The sequence below is a fragment of the Nasonia vitripennis genome, assembly GCF_009193385.2.
Source record: "Nasonia vitripennis strain AsymCx chromosome 4 unlocalized genomic scaffold, Nvit_psr_1.1 chr4_random0004, whole genome shotgun sequence".
NCBI classification, from domain to species: domain Eukaryota; kingdom Metazoa; phylum Arthropoda; class Insecta; order Hymenoptera; family Pteromalidae; genus Nasonia; species Nasonia vitripennis.
The window spans coordinates 1,733,580-1,753,915 of record NW_022279639.1 but is presented as its reverse complement, the minus strand read 5'-3'; the positions used below and the strand labels follow the sequence as shown (position 1 = coordinate 1,753,915).

General features: G+C 40.2%; 1 protein-coding gene across 7 annotated transcripts in view; it reads right to left on the bottom strand.

Moving 5' to 3' along the window:
• Positions 1-20,336, bottom strand: part of LOC103317188 (protein spire) — a 598,612-nt gene that overhangs the window by 489,107 nt on the left and 89,169 nt on the right. For 6 of the 7 annotated variants that reach the window (XM_031928198.2, XM_031928197.1, XM_031928202.2 and 3 more), the window contains one exon: positions 14,282-14,622. In XM_031928198.2, coding sequence (XP_031784058.1) covers positions 14,282-14,513 — 232 coding nt within the window. In that variant the 5' untranslated portion in view covers positions 14,514-14,622. Of the gene's footprint in view, positions 1-14,281; positions 14,623-20,336 lie in introns of those variants that run through there. The other variant, XM_031928201.2, reaches the window with a different exon arrangement.

Below are 20,336 nucleotides of genomic sequence, written 5' to 3'. Positions count from 1 at the left end.
GTAGTTTATTTTGTTCCTTTAATTTAAATCTTATTCATTTTGTCAAATTTTAATAAACTTAGGCCATATCTCTTCTCCATATCGGGGGGTTCATTTTTGGCTTTTTTTACCTAATATGTTTACTTTTCGTTTTATATACAGCAATAAGATGAGTGATCAACATAAATTACAAGATTCAATGGTTTTTGTAGAATATTAACTCATTACTATAATGTTCTACATTTTTCTGCAAATTTGAAGTTATTTGTGGACCGTATAACTTTTTTTTGGTTTGGCGAATCCTTTCTAGGGACTTGGATTGATATTCTACATACAAAACCCTACAAATTTACCGATGGACAACCCTTTTATATCGAAAATCCAGTTGAATCAACATTTTTGAAATGAATAATCCCGTTTCGCACCACTGTGGGCCGCTGCCCGCCATATACCGATCCCACTCTCTATACCTGTGCTCTTTCTTAATTGCTATTACTTCTGACTGCCTAATTGCGGTGTCCGGGCGCTCACCTGCTCTTAAACCCTACGGGAAACATTTTTTTTTGTGACGCAGCTGCGTCATTTTATTCAAATTTTTTTTTATTTTCTTATTCAACCTATGATGTAACAGACAACGAGACAAACGAATCGATAATCTTTGTACGGCAATCTGGGAGCTAAGCACAGCACGTGTGATCTCGAATACATCGAAAAGCCTGATCGGAATGTCAAAACCTGCCATAGGAACATCTCGAATCTCGCCAATGGTCTACGTGTCATAGGAAAAAGAATTCAACGGATTTATCGAAAGAAAAGCCAAAACTATTGAACTCATCAATAAAATCTCGACGCAAACGTATAAAAAATCCCGAATTGTGAACAAGCGACTCGAGTCATTCGAACTTGAGCTGTCAAAGATAACTGACGGAATTAGGAAATTAACGCTTTACGAGAATGTATTTAATCTACTGTAATACTCAGTATCTTTCACAGATACCATCTATGTGGCAATCTCAATCAACGTAATTAGACCAAGTATATAGCCACGATACGAACAAGCCTAGTCAAAGACGAGAATCTAGTCAGGATCTCAGATTCCTCGGATCTTGGGCGAACGTGATTAGTCCGAACCGGGTCAGCAGGCTGAGGCCACTCTGTTGGATAGCCACGCCGGGCCCTGCCACCAAAAAGTACTGTTGGCCAACTCCCCCGGCTGATCTCCTCGCGTTTCCAAGTCAGCCGGATTCTCCTTAGTCGGAACGTGAGCCCACGTTGCCGACGGCAACTCAGTCTGAATCAACGAAACTCGATTGGCAACAAAGGTCTTCCAGTGGCATGGATGCTTGCGGAGCCACATAAGCACGATCTGACTATCCGACCAGGCAAATATTGGTAACCCTTGCAGAAAATCTAACTTGGTCACATGCTGGATGAGCTTGACAAGAAGCGCTGCGCCGCACAACTCCAGATTGGGGATGCTCACCGTTTTCACTGGAGCCACCTTCGACTTAGCCGCTAATAAAGACACCCTGAAATGTCCGTTGCCCTCGTCGATTCGCAGATACACAACCGCAGCATACGCGCGAGAGGAAGCATCTGAAAACCCATGTATCTGGTAAGAGCAATCAGCCATACCACCTAACCAACGCTCAATCGACAAGGAAGGCAATGCGGATAAACCCTTGCAATACTCGTACCAACGCTCACGAATCTCGGCTGGTAGAGGTGCATCCCAATCGCACTTCAGAATCCACATATCCTGCATCAAGATCTTTGCCATGACGGTGACTGGAGCAAGCCAACCTAAGGGATCGAATAAGCGAGCAATGTTCGAGAGGACAGATCTCTTCGTATAGGCTGCAGACAAGCTCTCCACCCTGGCAGCATTGAACTTGAAATAGTCCTGCGATGGAACCCAGTGAACGCCTAAGGCCTTGACCGACTCGTCCTCGCCGATCTGCTTCTCCGAGACCTGACGCGCTGACTCTGGAAGCAGCTCCCGATGGTTTGCAGCCCATTTGTCCAGCTCGATTCCCGCTGAAGCTAACAGCTTGGTAAGCTCGACCCTCTTCTGAATTGCAACCGAAAGATCATCAGCCCCTGCGAAAGTGTCGTCGACGTACGTCTCCGACTCCAAGCAACGAGCTCCGAGTGGAAAGCGATGACCCTCGTCCTTAACCAACTGCAATAGAGTGCGAATTGCTAAATAAGGAGCTCAAGCCGTCCCATAAGTGACAGTAGTCAGACGGAAATCGACCGGTTCAGATGCTGCGTCGGGCGACCAGACGATCCTGTGGTAATCCTGGTGTTCTGGATCCACCTGAAGCTGTCGAAACATCTTGACTATGTCAGCAGTGAATGCGAAACGATACCTACGCCAATTTAAGAGAATCAAGGAGAGATCATTTTGCAACGAAGGCCCTGCTAACAAGAAGGTATTGAGCGCGTGCCCGTCCTTCGTACGGCGAGAAGCGTCAAACACAACTCTCAGCTTCCACAACAAGAGAAGGATTTGCACCACTGGATGATGGGGCAGGTACCAAGCGTCAGACTTGGGTATCTCCGAACGCGGCACGCGTGTCATGTGCCCTAGCTTCTCATACATCTCCATGAATTCACGATACTTCTCAGCAAGCTTCGAATCACGTGAAAAACGACGATGCAAATGGGAAAGAGAACTAAGAGCTATCCCTCTAGACTCTGCAGCAACGGAAGGGAGATCGGATTTCAGAGGCAAATTCACCACAAACCGACCCTGTGCGCCCCTCCGGTGAGTGTCTGTGAAGATCTTCTCGCATCTTTCATCCTCCGGTTTCAGCTTGATGGATGGCGCCACGATCTCCTCGAGGTTCCAAAACCGCTGCAACTGCTTATCCAAATCATCCTGGACAGCGCAGTGGAGCGCCTGGACTGGAGGGTGAACCTCAGCTTCTGCCGCCCGCCGTGACATCCCTGCATCCATTGGCCCAGAAACGATCCAACCAAGCACAGTATTCTGAGCTACGAGTTGCGACGATGCGGATCTATTGACCCCGGAGCGGAGTAGCTGACCATAAAGATCAGCCCCTAAGATCATATCGATCTTCTTCGGTACCGCAAACTCAGGATCAGCAAAAGTGACGTCTGGAAACTGCTCCTTCGCCAGATCCTCACTAACCTGATAGGAAGGAAGAAGCGACGTGAGTTTAGAAAGAACCAACATCTCAGTTTCGACCTGGAAGCCCGAATCTACAGCTGATCTAAGAGTGAGTGGAGCGATCAAACGAGCAGTGCCAGCTGCACTAGCTCCAAGACCAGACAGTGGCATATGTATACGTCGCTTAGGCAGTCGAAGTAACTGCACAATGGCCTCGGACACAAATGACGCTTCTGAGCCTTGATCTAAGAGCGCCCGAACATGCGTGCCCTTGCCCTTTGGACCTACTACCAACACACGAGCTGTAGCGAGCAGAATCTTCCTTGAAGGCTTCACGGACTTAGCTGCGTGCAGCATCACCGCCGAGCCGCTACCAGGGTTCCCTTGGTTGCTCTTGGGTGCTGCAGACGTTGAACCTTGGCTGCTCCTGCTAGAATCGTGAAGAGAAGAATGACGCTTCTGCTTGCATACCGAAGAACGACCAGAAGAGGAGCAAGAATTCATTCGATGATGTCCCAGGCAGTTGAAACAGAGCCGCAACCGTTGGACTTCCTTCTGGCGATCCTGGGGATTCTTGCCTTTGTACTGAGGACATCGCATAAGAGCGTGGGACTCAGCACAGAGAGGACACTGCGAAGGGCTAGCATGGAAAATCTTACGAGGTTGAACCGATTTAGACGGAGGAGCCGGCCGCTTCTCACCACGTCGCTCAGGAGCAAGCATGCCCAGAGTTTGAGCTCTTGTTTCGAGGAACTCGACAAACTCATTGAAGGTTGCTGGAGTGTACGTCTGCTCAGCTTCCCCCTGCACTGCATCTGCTCCCGCCTCGACTATTGTCCGCTCCTTTTCGCTAAGCAAGGACTCCCACCTACTGCGAGTCTCTGGATCTAAGCGCTCAGACAAGTGAAACACGAACCAAACATCCCAATGATCTACTGGCATCTTCAGTCCCCGCAAAGCACGAACGATACGCTTAGCTTCGTCAATAAAGAAGCGTATCTCCTCAGCTGATTCCTTTTTGAGGTGAGGAAGCTCCATGAAAGCCGTCAAATATCTAGTTATGATGAGCCTCGGATTATGATAACGATCCTCTAACGCCTTCCATGTGCTTGCATAATTAGCGTTCGTGGTTGGCACATCTTTAACTAAATCGGCTGCACTGCCGGTCAAACACATTTTCAAATACTGAAGTCTAGTGGCATCAGCAATCCGAGGCAAATCATGAACCATGATCCTAAAATTATCCCGAAAACTTGCCCAATCCTCATAATTCCCTGAGAACGAAGGAAGATTGATTTTGGGGAGTTTCGTGAGCTCTGATTCTGACAAAGTAGAATTTAGAATTCCACCAGCGAGTGTGGATTGATCAGCTAACTCAAACTGCGCCAGCAAAGTCAAAAACTCGTCAAGAACCTCCTCATACGCCTGTTCAAGAGTACCGAACTCGTCCTCGGTGACGTACAAATCTCTCTCAGCATCATCCCTAGCGACGATGTCAGCATGAACTTTTCGAGCCTCATCCCAGATTTACTTCACAGCATCGATGCGTGCCTGAAGTATATTTTTGTTGAGCGACGCCCGTGGTTTAGCGAGCAACCGGCTATGCAAGCTCCTAATTTCCGCCAAACGCCTATTTTGTGACGCTGTCATCTTCTTCAGCGCTGAGGGAGCCATGGTAGACTGGCCTTCCTGCTAAACCAATTAGGACGAACGAGAGAAGAAGAAAAAAAAACAAAATTCGAAAGACTGCACTCGTACTGAAATCTGAAATTAATAATGCTAGAGGGAAAAGAACAAACACACCTATGAAGAGAGAAGTCAAAATAATAGCAGAATACGCGGCACGAGTGTGATGATCGCCACTCAGTACCGAGAATCGACGTGTTTACGTCGCGAGCCTACGGCGCAACGCCGCAGCGCCAAGTGGACGCACGAGGTCCTATCGTGCTCGCTAAAAACGGCCGATTCCGCGAACTGCTGACCGACGCCGGTAGCGACTCGCTCGCTTACAAAGATTCGCTTTTTGAAGTTATTGATTTTTCACCCAACAATCACTCACTCCTCACCCGGGGTACCATGTAGAAAAGCTACTGAGTTCTATATATATATGTTTAAACTAAAATGGTAGAATGAGTGAGGGAAGGTTAGGTTATTTTCACCATTATTTATGAGAAAGACAAATATTGGAACGCGTTATGGCTAATTTTATTTGCAAACACTTGTAGAAAACAAAGTAAAAGCACATACACTAAAAAGAACACTCATCTGGTTTATTCAGCTTTGTAGTAGATTCGGTTTGACCCTGCGAACAGCATTCATTATGCAATTTTATCGACCCTAGTAGGAGCAAAAAAGTTATAAATGTGACAAGCAAAATTTTTATGCACAATTTCCCACAATTTAATAAAATAGAGTCCAACACTGTACGCGAAAAACAAACTTGAAAAAATACTTTTGACAATTTGGCCCAATAGTCGTTTTAGAGGAACAAAATTTTACACAAATAGATTCCATTTGTTTTTGACGTGGGATTAAACTTATTATCAATACATTCTATTATCAATGTTAGAGAATAAACAAGTTTAACAATTTTTAAATGAAAATATAAACGATATAACAATATAACTAACAAAAATCTACGACAAAAGGCCTTGTTCATGTTAAAGCCGTTAAAGCCAACCCGTATAACTCATTCAAACAATATAGGAAGCAAAAATTACAATATTTAAGAAAATAAAGCGTGTGACAATACTTAAAACTTTATACTTGCGTGCATTTTCTTGAGTCGTCGCAGGTGAAAAGAGGTAATTGAGAAACTTGTGCCATCCTAGAACAAGTGAAAAGTTTATTTAAAACAAAGCAACAAGCTCTAGTGTCGTGCAAACGATTTATATTTGAATACATTGTCAGGAGAACTTATCTGATTAGTAAGCAGCAACAGGTTGTACTGCTTGTGGTAGAGAGTCCTGGGCCCACACGTATATTTCCACCTTTTGCCAATAAACATCTACCGAAAATCACTTTCACATGTAAAGGACACACTCGCTAATCATTGAATTATACGTGAGCACTATTTTCACCGCGATTTAATAACAATAATTAAAGGAGAAAGTACGCGACGCGACGCGGGTGAGGTTAGCCATTGCAGCATAGCAACCGATGGTACGTGTTTGTTCGGAGCGAACGTGGGCGCAGACGCATGCGTGTGAGCGTGGTCACTAGGCGCGGCTAGGGCATTTTACAGCGGTGCGAGACTAGGCGCACGCGACTGCCACGGTCGAGTCGGAGTAGAGTCAAGAAACAGAGAGAGCGCGCGGCAGCCATTTTAAGCAGGCACGGAATTCAAATAATAAAAACTAAAAATTAACATTTTAAGAGTTCTACAACAATAATAATCATTATTAACTAACATAGATTTGAGATCACGCTTATTTAACCTTTTTCGTGAATAAATAATTTTTTTTTAATTATTTAATTAAGAGAAGTTTACACTTTAGGAAGTAATAATTTTTGGCTTAGGGTTTTGTTAATTAAACTTTTTATAAATTTAAGAACAATATTAAAATTGCCTTTTTTTAAAATAATATTCTATTATTAATTCGGTTTTCTTTGATCAAAAGGTATTTAATTATTTCGATTATTTAACTCAATCTGCCCAATCAAGATTTACATTCATTTTTAAATAAACAATTAAATCTCATCGATAATTTTTGAAATTTTTGGAAATTTAATTTCTGTTAGAATAATTGGTAACGTTCAAGTTTTTTTTGGGTACTGGTTTTCGATTTTTGAATTGAATTATTAAGATATAACTATCTAATTTTCCTGTAAGTATATAAAAATCGAACAAATTCGTTTTAGGATAAAGGTTATGATAATTTGGAAGGTTTTAAGTTTACTTTTTGGAACTTTTATTCCGATTTACGTGAATTTTCATCAAAACAATTATTTTTACACCTTTTACGAGCATTACACCCCATTACCCTATAAACCCCTTTTGTGGGATACGAAACCTTAGTAATTTTTTTGTTTTGGTTTATACATTTTGTATGCTTCCAAGGCACAAACCCTTTTAAAAATTTTCTTTCCTTCGAATCCTAAAGTGAAATTTTTTTTTTAAAGATAAAAATAACTGATATTGGCGACAAGTGAGAGTAGTGACACAAATTAGGCAAAATTCTACAGTTAATTATAAAAAAAATTAAGCAAAAAGAAGGGAGTCAAAGTAGAAGAAAACATATTGAATAACTCCAAGTATCACAAGAGTGCAAAAGAAACAGCCAACAACACAAGTGATTATCTAGATTATCTAGAAGGTACACATCATTTATTCGAAATGACGAGAAACACCTCAAACAGTGATGATTCCGCCAACGGGGGAGCACCAGATGCAAACATGCTATTGATTAGCACCATGGCCAACAGATTTGCACTAATGAATTGCATAAGCGGCATTTCGAGCTTTGATGGAAAGAAGAATCTCCGAGACTACAGACAAGATTTGAGGAACGCCAGTGAGTTAGTTAGTGAACCAATCAAACCACAGTTTTTACAACATGCTCTACACAAAATAACGAGATCAGCAAAGAAAAGTTTAAACAATAAAACGATAAAAAGCGTAGAAGATTTAATACAACACTTAGAACAGATATTTGGACCCAGAAGAAATTTCAGTTATTATAACAACAAGATACAAAACGTGAGAATGAGAGAACAAGACACAGTAAGCGATTTTTACGACGAAATAAATGTACTCCTGAGCAGTGCCAAGAATGCGTTATAAGAAGAAAAAAGAGAAAAGTTCAAAAATGAGCTGATTGCACCTTTAGAAACTTTAGCAGTGGACATATTTATCAAGGGTTTACCTGCAAATTTAGCTAAGAGAGTAGACTATAGTAAACCCAATGATTTACGAGAAGCCTATGAAGAAACAGTGCGACTAGAAACCAGAATGGAAGCAAAGATAATCTCAGATTCACGACCATACAGAAGTAGAGGCCGATACTACAACAATCAAGACAATTATAATGGGCTGCAAAATGGTGACCATTATCGCAATTACGGAGGATACCGGCACGAGAATCGCTATCAAAATAATCAGCCAAATAATTCAAAAGAGAATGGACGATGATCGTGACTTTCTCTCAGATCATGAATCAGATTTGAGCAGCGAGGTCATAATTATACCAGGAGAAGGCAGAATATCTGAAACATCCAAAATAAAATGTTCTCAACCTATAGCAAATAGTACCAAACGCACAAAGGAGAAGAATAAAGGAGTTCTAACAGAAATCGAAGACAATGAGCTATCAGAAGTAAGTATTAGATATTCGAAACCGCCCGTAACAATATTGCCTTTTCCTTGGCCCATCACAGAGGAATAAGCACCTGTTAATAAGAGATATGGAACCACATGTGATGGGTGATGACGGGGTCCTGCCCCAAAGACAACGACTGACCTTGCTCTAGTAAACTTTATTGCAGGTTGTGAGCTCCGCTCGCGAGCTCTGCCGCCGATCAACTGCCCGCTTTGCCATCGACGCGGCTCGTCGACGGTTAGCGGTCGCACGCGCGAAGGTGCAACCCGATGCACCTTTGCCCGTGCGAACTCTCCGAGTCCGCCGTTCTCTGCTGACGGAGCATTGCATGCGCCGTTGGCAGCGGCGACCCGAGCCGCCACCGGAGAGCCTGGGGCTCGTCCGTAACACGCCCGGACCGCGCTGGCCGACGCCCTCGTCGCCTGAAAAAAAAACAGGCTATCCAGGAACGACGCACGGAGGTCGCGTGTACGCTCGAGTGTGTATCTGTTCTAAGTGTTAAAAAAAAAAATTTCTATTTTATGTGTGTCGTGGGATGCCAGAGGCTTGAGCCTCGCGAGGTGCTGATTGGGGTTCTAATCCAAAGGTGTGTGTAGTATCTGAATGTATGTCTGTGTTGTGAGCCCGGGTGTTTTTCTACCCTGGCAGCCGCTGCTGTCTTACATTTCTTTCGAGCGGAGCTCTTACAAAAGGTTATAAAATGTTTGTTATGAATATTTGGTTGTTATCGATAGGCTTACATGGTTATTAGAATGTCTTTATGACGCACAAAAATTATTTGACATATTCTGGTGCATATATGTGAAAATTAACCTAGATACAGTATTTATTTTTAGCTTGCTCATCGCTGAGCAGTCTGTTTTAATAAGCGCTTCAATTTTCTTATATACTATCAATCTAACTGTAAATGGTTATGTATTATACAAGTTAGATTGTCAAAAGTATAAAATTGAAACGGACTTAATTGTATTTCATTATGTATTAGGGCGTTGTCCATGATGGTACGCAGCTTGGCTTATTCGTAATTGATAATCATAGTTATAGTTAAAATATAGAGCGGATAAGAATTTTTTTTTTTTTTTTTTTTTTTTTTTTTTTATTCTTGACTCCGCTCGGCGCGTTTTCTCTCTCGTGAATACCTGCTCATCTGCTCCAGCATAAAGAGAGACTCTTGCTGTTTGACAAAGCGATTTATTGCTCCGTTCGAACGCCGCCGATAGATTATACCGCCGATTGTGATTATGATAGCTATAGATATTACGGCTGAAGTTAAGGACCACCCGAAGATTGCAGTTGTGCTGCCCAAATTTTCGAGCTCGAGGGCGGTCGCCTTCCTGTGCGCGATTTCACGTGCTTTACTTGCGATCTCGTGTAATCTCGCCCCTGCTTTTAGGTTTTCTAACTTGACCCCGTGCAAGCTTTTTACCCGATTCGCTGCTTCGGATGCGATTGCGTTTCTGAATTCCGCTTCGGCAATTTCTGATTCGTTTAGAAGCTTAATTACTTCGGATACGTTAAACTCTATAGTTTCGAATTTTGATTGATTTGAGTTAGTCGAGAAAGCGCGGGACGCGAGCGTTTGCTGTATGCGCTGCGCATCCGGGTTGCAGTTCGAGTATGCCTGCACCACTTATTTTCGCTGCTACGTGCTCGGATCGCAGGCATTGGATAAATATATCTTCCGGTGATTTGGCGGAAAATATCCACGAGTTCGCTTTATGCAGTCTCAACCAGAAGGTATCTCTCAACTGCCTGAATCTGATGTCGCACACTTCGGGATTGGAGACTTGTCGACCCGACGCGATCTTTACCTCGCAGGCGGCATTGCTTCTTATTTCCCGCACTGGCTCTGGGTTTACCGCGATCATTAGCTTGTCGAGCCTTCGAAGGCTTGTTACCTCTTCCGGTAATAAGGGCATGTAAGTGCGATTTGACTCACTAACCGCGAAGTAGTTGTACTCTGGCCAGATGTAGGCTGCCAGATAAGGAATATTAAAAACTTTTTGGATTGCCGGTAGCGGTGACGCTTTGAACAAATTGTATCTCTGAATGTCGAGTAACGGTATTGCTATCTGATAGATTAAACATCCGTCTGATAACAACACCGTTAATTTGGAAATCTTCATAATAGGAATGATTGCAAACCCTTCCTCCGGCATCGGAAATCTGGCATTGGTTACGGAGTTTGCGACGGTTCTAGCTGCGTCTCGAATTGTATCTGGGGGTACAATGCGCGGATGCACCATTCCTTTCGCTGCGAATAAGATTGCATCCGTCAGGACTTCCGAGTCTAGGCTAAACTGTCTGAGTGCATCCCTCATTTCTGCTATTGTGTTTAGAGCCCCCAATTCTCTGAAAATAGAAGCGGTCTTGTCTTCTAAAACTTCTACGATAGCCTCTAGTTTGCCTACTCTATCGCCTAGGTCAGATAGCTCGCGTTCGACGACCTCCGTCTGCTCAGCTAATAGCGCCGCTGTTTGGCGCGTATCGTCGGCTATGAGTTTAATTGATGCCTGAATTTCTCTCTTGTCGTCCTCATCTAGGGTCCCGTATAAATTTATGGATGGAACCGACGAAGGGGAGTAGAGATCGGCGAGCGCGATGCTGCTCTCCGTTTGCCGCGTTGACGAGCATCAGATCCAGGACACGTTCCGCTTGACGCGTGACTGATGTCGCTTCCTCGATTAGACTTGAATTTTGGCACCTAGGACCGCATGCTTGTGTGGGCGCGGGTACTGATCGCTCTGAAAAACGAACGATGTTTTTGACCGATTTTAGTTGGAAAAATAAATGTACCGCTTGGCTCACTGGGCTGTTTTGATGGCTTCACCGTTTTTTTTTTGTTTAGGTGTTTAAATAATTTTTGCGTAGTACCGCGCACGCCCGGTGCCGCGCAAAAAAAAACGGTAAAAAAACGACTATTCCTCGGGCTGTTCGTCGAAGCTTTCCGACCTAGTTGCAAGTTCACTCGGCCGGTGAATTTTATTAATGTGTACGGTTTTTACTATTTCACCGTTTTGGATTTTTACGTTGTTCGTTGCTCGGTTGATTTTGATTACCTCGAAGGGGCCTTGGTATTCGGTGGCAAATTTACCCTTTCTGGGTTCTTTTAACAAGAATACCAACTCACCCTCCCGGAAATGTTTCATGTTTAGCTTTCCGTCGTAATAATGTTTTGACCTGTACTTTGACTGAACGAGGTTCATCGCCGCCGTTGTTTGGAGTAAGGTCAAATTCGACGTCATATTATCTATATATTCGTTGTAGGACAATACGTTTGCAGCACGAGGAAAGCTCGATGGAGTACGCGGCTTAAATCCAAACAGCAACTCGTGCGGTGAGTAGCGAGTACTTTCATGCTCGGTTGAGTTGTATGCGTGCTGGCACAATGCAGTCCATTCATCCCACTTGTTGATTTTCTTTACGTATTTGCGCAAGTATTCGGTTAGAGTGTGGTGCATCCGCTCTATGGACCCATTTGACTGCGGATGGTATGCCGTCGTGCTGAATTTCTCTATACCGAAAATTGCAGCAAGTTTTTCCAATACTTTATTTTGAAAATGGGTTCCCTGATCAGTTACGATGGCGGCTGGCGGCCCAAACACGCATATTACCTTTTCAGTCAATACTCGCGCTACTTCTTTCGCGTTGGCGTGCCGAGTTGGAGTAAGGACTATGTATTTAGTGAGCAGATCAATTGGACTTGTTGGACCCGAATCCTGGTATCTACTTTGAGATAGTGGACGTCATGAAAACAAGGAGAGCTGACTGGAAAATTCAGATCTACATCGACGTAGACGGATTCATGCAGATACACACACCATTGGAATCATACAAGGCCGTCTATAACAGCTGTTTGACGCAAATCGAAGAAACAAAATGCAAACATGCATTGGGTCTAGATCTCATAAAATTAAATAAACGAAAATTAAATAAACAAAGCAAATAAACGAAACCATTAAAACAATGACACACCAATCATATCCAGCAGTGAGGAACCCCAGAAGTATCCGAATGAAGAGAATCGCACCATTATAAATAGTAGGCTCAATGAGCAAAAGCCTATTCAGTTTAGTCACCATCGACGACGTAGACAACATCAACAAAAACATAGATACGTTATTTCAAGACCAAACGAAAATCGTGCAAATAATGGATTAAAAGGCGCATATAGTCTCAGCGCAGTTTGAAGAATTATATAGCATAACCAAAATCCATCAAAAGGTGCTCCAAGGATTCGAAGCAAGCATGACTAAGGCGATAAACAAAATGTTAAAAGAAGACGATGAACTAAAACATCTAGTAGAAATAACACTGTACGTAAGACGTCTAGAATCAACGCTAAACCATTCAATAAAAAGTAACGAGAAGGTCTTAAAGGTACTCAGAAATCTGAAAGAAAAATTCACCCGGAACTTATAACAACAAGCATGCTACATCAAATCATGACGGATGTAAAGAGGACCAGTGGAAACCTGGACTCTGCCATACCCACAGAGCATCTGAGAATAGAAGAAATAATCAAAATATCAGAAGTTGACGCGATCCATCAAGATGGAAGAACGATTGCCGTGGTACACATCCCACTCCTGGACAGAAAACAATATCAGATATATAGAATGCACTCGGTGGCAGTGCCGCAAAATAAATAAAATCAAACAATAGAGATAGTCTTCGTGAAACCCTCGCACAAGTACATAGCAATAAATTCTAATCAAAAATAATACGTTAAATTCGATGCAGAACCCACAATCAAATGTACAAAAACACACTACACCCTCATCTGTGTAATACTTCGCCTATTTGAGAGCACACCTACATTAAAGGACTGCGAAGTAACAATGCTGTTAAATCCCAACACAAAAACATTAAAGACTTGCGACATAAAATATGGAATCAGTGCAAAAACCCAATGGAAATATCTAGAAAATGATCAATCATGGCTATATTCATCTGTCAACCTGGAACAAATGCAAATTTCATGCACAGATCAAAGAGACATAAAAGTAAAATTGGACAAAGCCGGAATAATACGACTCTCACCAACGTGTGTTGGAAGAACTACGGACAGCATGATATTTGGACAAGAAACCAAATCTAGTTGGACCACATATTTATATAAACCCGAAATCGATCTAAAAATACATGACATGTATTCCATTCTCAAAGAAAGAGACCAGAATCCTAATCAAAATGCACCCCAGAGCATTGAAATAATTGGACCTAAGTCAACCAAGCCAAACCCTTAAAACAAATGATAAAAAAGCTAAATGAATTAAAAGAACATAAAAGACGCGAATATAACACAAACACCCTCCTGTATGATGATCTAACTTTCCAACTAATCATGATAGTAGGCATCATAGCCTTAATAATGGGAATGAAATGCGGAATGATGATACCCTGCCCAAAATTAAATAAACAATCATATAAAATACCCCAATCTAATAATCCCAATTGTAACAATCCTATAATCGAAATAAACCTAACAGAAACCCCCAGCACTTTTAAAGCGAAATGCTATAAAATAAGTAAATCTAAATCATCCCTAATACATACACAAACCAAGCGCCAACAATACATTCCCTAACATCCAGAAAATCTATATTTACAGAAAATAGGAAGATGACGACAACTACAAACGCATCAATATTCTGCGACATGCAGGTGCCAATTTGGACCGTAGTATGAGAATTCGAACAAGTTGGGAAACCACGCTGCATCTTCACCGAAAAGCACAGAACAGGTCCTGCTAGTATTCGTAGGGACCGAAGATATAATCTTATAAATATTAGCTTACAAAGTATATTAAAAATATATTTATCATAATTAATGCAAAATAGCATACCTTTCAATAATTCCAACGTTACATTGCCATTTTTGTGAAGTAAAATTTGAGAAAATTTCAATATTCTGCAAAATACATTTGATTCGTCAAGAAAAAATTTTAATGCTTGATAACATATCGACCACGCTTGTTCTTCATTTATTGGAAAATTTAATAATTCTAATATATTCTGTAAATTAACGAAGTTGTTATCAATAGCTATATTTCTTTGACTACCGTTTTCACTCATCATATTTTCCTTTAAGTTCAAAATAATTAATTGTTTTTTGTCTTGCTGTTATAAGTATTATGAGTCTTTATAAGACTCATGAATCTAAGAACATCGCTTTCGCAGTTTTTTTCTAAAACAAAAAAATTTTAAAAATTGCAATAACTTTCATGTAGAGGTCTTTATATTATTAAAGCTACTAGCATGATACATAATTTTCTAAATAATTCTAAATAATACAGCAGTAGGGGCGTTGGAGGGGGCTTCTCTTTAGATGGCATTTCAAACGTGAAAGTTCATCACCTCATTTAGGCAAGTCTTCCACATATCTTTATTTTCTTCTGGCTCTATTCATTTCGCGACCTCCTGCTAAATTTCAATTAAGGGGTCAAGCCTAGGTTAAATCCTGCAAAAAAAAAACAATATTCGTCAGATAGAAATTTTTTCTTTTCATGTAAATCACAAGTTCTCTGTTACGAAATTTCAGCTTAATTGCATCGCAAACAACAAAATCGTGGAGAACATTGAAGTCGTAATAGTGATGTAAACTCATTATCGTCGGCAAGTTAAAAAATTGAGCTAAGTCAGTATAGTCATGCTCAAATCTTCTTATAGTGCGATTGCATTTAAAAACAAGATATCTAATTATACGATGCTGGACGGATTAAAATTTTCTGTAAACATCCCTATATTCCGTCAAAATTGTGACGTTGCGATCTACCTCTCCCAGGCACTTACATCTACAGAGGAGGACAAACATGTAGGTTCAAGGTCAGGAAAGCCTGGCGTGACAGATGGTTAAATAAGACGATAACTCAATTGTTATTATACTGTAAAAAAGTTACAATATATATTCTTCAACACCCGATTGCATTCGATATAAGTACAATGTTTTCTACGGGGCAAAGATTAGTACGGTTAAAGATTACTTTGGTTTTCTTTTGGATTCACATCTAATTATACGTAACTCTGTGCTTCAAAACGCTACTTCTCAGTTCAAAGAACGACCTTCAATAATACGCGAGTTCTCAATTTTCCAAGAAACAAACGACTCAAACGCTGTATTTAGCACTTCTCCGCAATATTCGTACTCTAGTGGTTCAAGATGGCTGTGGCGTCACTCGAACCAACGCGACTCGACCAAGATAGCGATCGGCAATTCTTCTTTAGAGGAAATCCTGGAAAACGCGAAGTCTACTGTTATCTAAATAAAAACTTAACCAAAGTAAAAAGGTTAGGCAGGTTTGATGTTTAGCGTATCAGCATGCATGTCAATAATTTTGTTTACCGTGAAATTACAGATTAAAAAACAACTGAGATCAATTATAAAAGGCAAGTTTACAATCATATTATTTTATTTATAATACGGAAAACAAAAAATATTTAATTGAGGTCTGAGTCGAATGATTGGTAATTTAAACTTAAGTAATACATTGATGAATTACAAATAATTCAAAAGATATTTACTACGTAACTTGCCATGCCCCTTACATTTTGTTCATGGTACATACTTGTTTACGGAGTGGTCTTATTGTAAGTGTACATTTCTGCATATTTTATTTGTTTACATAAACTTATAAAATTTTTAATTCAATAAAAGGAAATATTTTAAGTGTAAAAGTATGTATTATGAATAAAATGCAAGGGGCATGGCAAGTTACGTAGTAAATATCTTTTGAATTATTTGTAATTGATCAATTACAAATAATTCAATATTACTTAAGTTTAAATTACCAATCAGTCGACTCAGACCTCAATTAAATATTTTTTATTTTCCGTATTATAAATAAAATAATATGATTGTGAACTTGCCTTTTTATAATCGATCTCAGTTGTTTTTTAATCTGTAAGTTCACTGTAAACAAAACTATTGACATGCATGATGATACGCGAAACATCAAACGCGCCTAACCTTTTTACTTTGGTTGAGTTTCTTTTTTTTTAGAGATTTCATGTCTTTTTGAGCGAACTCATTGAAATACCTAAAACTTGCTCTAAAAATAAAATACATAATGATGGGGTTCAGGTACTGCATACCCTCGTAGAAAATACGTCATAAGATATGGCATGTCGATAACTAGTGGCCATATTTTCTTAGCATAATATGTCAGGATACTTTGACATAATATGCCCACATTATGTTGAGTACTTGATCTACTAATGGGTTTTATTTTTATTTTTTTTTCCTAAATGGCATTTGGAACTCGAAAGCTCATCGCCTCATCTACGCAAGCCTTCCTTGCGTCCTTCCACGCTGCCCTGTCTTGTGTCAATCCCACCCAAGATGCACCCCTCCGATCGACACCCACCCGTCCTATTTCTACTAGATCCGCTTTTACGTTGTCCTCCCATCTGCGTCTAGGTCTACCTAGAGGTCCCGTTACCATCGGCCTGCCCTTCATGACACACGCTGCCGTACGGTCGTCTCCCATTCTCGCTACATGCCCTGCCCACCCCCTGTGTAACTCATCATTGTGTAGTCTCCTCTATTCCCCGGTTTCCTCATCTTTCTTCGACCCGTATATTTTTTGCAAGACTTTATTTTCAAATACCCTAAAACGATTGTCCGCCTGCTTAGTGAGAGCCCACGTTTCGCACCCGTACAGAACCACCGGCAGTATTATTGTCCTGTATATTCTTATTTTAACGTTTTTAGACAACAGCCTTGACTTAAGTAAATTACTTACGGCGTTGAAGCAAGCATTACCCGAATGGAGTCTCTTGCTTATTTCGACATTAATCTCGTTTCTATCATTTATGGTTGTACCCAGATACCTGAATTCGCTAACCTTTTCAAAAGTGAAATTCCCAACTCTGAGATCTCCCTCCCCTCCGCAGATGCCTAGTTTATCCACAATCATGTACTTTGTTTTTGATTCACTCACTTCTAACCTTGTATACTACGCCGCTTTTATGAGGATTTCCGCGTTTCTTGCTACCGTTTCCATACAATCCCCCAGTATATCCAAATCATCTGCGTAGCCTAGTATCTGTGTTGTTCCATTAAGCGTTGCGCCTAGCTGGCTAACCTGCATTTTTCTAACAACATACTCTAACGTTAAGTTGAACAGCACCATCGAGAGCGCATCCCCTTGTTTTAAACCATCACGTATCTTGAAGGGTTCTGACATATTTGAATCAATCTCACGAGCTTTTTTAGTACACCGAGAAGTACTAGAATTTGGTATATTTTGCTTCGCTTAATAGAATCGTACGCTTCTTTAAAATCTATAAATAGTTGGTGTATGGTTTCGCAAAATTTCCACTTTTTCTCTAACAACTGTCTTATGGTAAACATGTGATCGCTCGTCGATCTGTTGCGCCGAAATCCGCACTGATAATCTCCTACTATATCTTCTGCGAATGGAGTGAGTCTAGCTTGTATTACGTTTGACAGAACTTTGTAGCACGTTGCTAAAAGTGAGATACCCCTATAGTTGTTGCAGTCTGTCTTATCCCCCTTTTTAAAAATCGGTATAATGATGGATTCCTGCTAATTTTCGGGTATTGTTTAATTTTTCCAGATAGCACATACTAGTTTATAGATTTTAAAAGTAAGCTCGACGCCTCCATACTTGAGTAACTCTGAGCTGGTATAGAGTCATTTCCCGCTGCTTTGTTGTTTTTAGATTTTTTATAGCGGCCTCTACTTCTTGGTGGCTAGGTTCCTCCACGTGGAGTTCGGCAGTGTGAATTTCATCCCCTAATTCTTCGCTATTTCACTAATGGGTTTATAACCTAAAATTCATAAACCTAATAATCAAATTTACTTTAAATCAGTAAATTTTAAAATCATTGACGTTTAAAAAAAGGTTTTTACAACAAGTTCGGAAAATAAAAGGTAATATGTTATGAATGGCAATCTAAACTTACACATAATTCATGCATTTATACAAACATGACCACACTCAACACTCACACTGAAATGTACAATTTTTATGTGCGTTTAGATATTAGAAACATCGAGTCAAGTCCCATAAAAACCACGTTTTAAGCGCACCACTTGTTAAAAAATACAGTCCGATACATGTGCACGGAATAAGCGCTCCTTGCACAGGTATTTTGTCACCCGAGCGAAGCGTGCGGGAATCGCTTACTCTGCGCAATTGTTTCGAAATCAAGGAAAGCAGTAGCGCAACCGATGGCAAGTATAAGTACTAGAGTACAATACGGGCTGTCGGGCGCACCACAACCGTATATTCTTTGAAATGGAGTTTTCTACCCTGGCGAGAAAAATCACGTGAACAGTCACTTAATTTCTTACGTGATTTATCACATGATTTCTCACGTGAACCGTCACTTAATTTCTTACGTAATTTAGCACATGATTTCTCACGTGATTATTTGGCGTGATATCTCACGCGAGAAATCACGTTAAAAATCACGTCAGAAATCACTCATAAAATTGAAGTATTCCTTCTAATTAAAATAAATTATTTTATTCTTACTAGATAATTATGTTAAATAAATTTGTTGATAATCCAAATAAATTGACCGCAAAAAAATTTAAAAAAAGTTGCCCTAACCGTGGATCGAACCCCTGTCCTCAACTTCCCAATCCATTATCTTACTGCCTGAGCTATTTGTGCTGTTGTAAGTATTGAAATTCTATACTGTTTTTACCTAAAAATATGTTTGATTTATGACTTTGTACAGTTTACACGTATACTTCAAAATAAAAATTTAAAATATTTAAATTATTTTCGAAGTTAAGATTGATATTTATAATCTAAATTTGATACTAACATTATATTATTGAGCATAAAAGAATTATTCTAATTTATAAAGATGAAAAGGCAAAATAAACTTATGTTTAATTGTTAAATTATTATTATATTTATTTTATTAATGAAATTATTTTCCTTATTTTATCATTTAGCAGCAGATAGTCTATACACGTAAACGATAGATTACTGAGATTCATACATGATCTTCAAATCATTATTAAGACAAGTAAAAATATCTCAGGCAGTAAGATAATGGATTGTGAAGGTGATGGCCGGGGTTCAATCCTCGGTTAGGGCAACGTTTTATTTTTTTTGCGGTCAATTTTTTGGATTATCAACAAATCTATTTTTCATAATTGTTTAGTAAAAACAAAATAATTTTAGTTTAATTAAAAGAAATTCTATTTTATGAGTAATTTCTGACGTTATTTTCAACGTGATTTCTCACGTGAGAAATCATGTGAGAAATCAAGTGACTGATCACGTGATTAATCGTGCGATAAATCACGTGATTCTTCTAGCCAGGGTAACCTCTACAAATTATTCAAACATTGATATCGTATTGAAATACGTTGTTTTATTAGGCGAATCAATGTTACTTTTAAATATAATAAAAATTATTTAAAAAAAGTTTCGTAAAAAATGTACGATCCGTTATCATTCTATAGCTGACTAAAATTTTTTGTTGTGTTTTTCTTTTTAATTTTTCCTTTTTCTTCCAACTTCCGTTCTTATCCTCAAAACTTCGCTGAACACGAATATCGCGATGGCAACAGCCTCCGAGGTACCTGGTGCCCAGGGTGGACAGTATCAACGTTGTCTTCAAGAGTTTCAGGGGAATTTTTGTAGCATAATTAGTCGAAACTCGTTACTCGGTGGTTTTTGGGGTCGCGAAACATGAATATCGCGACGGCAAAGGACCCCAAAGAACCTGGTGCCCAGGGTGGACAGTATGAACGTCGTCTCCAAGAGTTTCATGGAAATTTGTAGCATAATTAGTCGATACTCGTTACTCAAGGGTTTCGGGGGTCACTTATCACTCCGTAGTTTATGAGGTATATGTGGATACTGGCTGTAGGTATTGCTGTGGAGATAGATTCTAGCGTGTACATCTATTTAT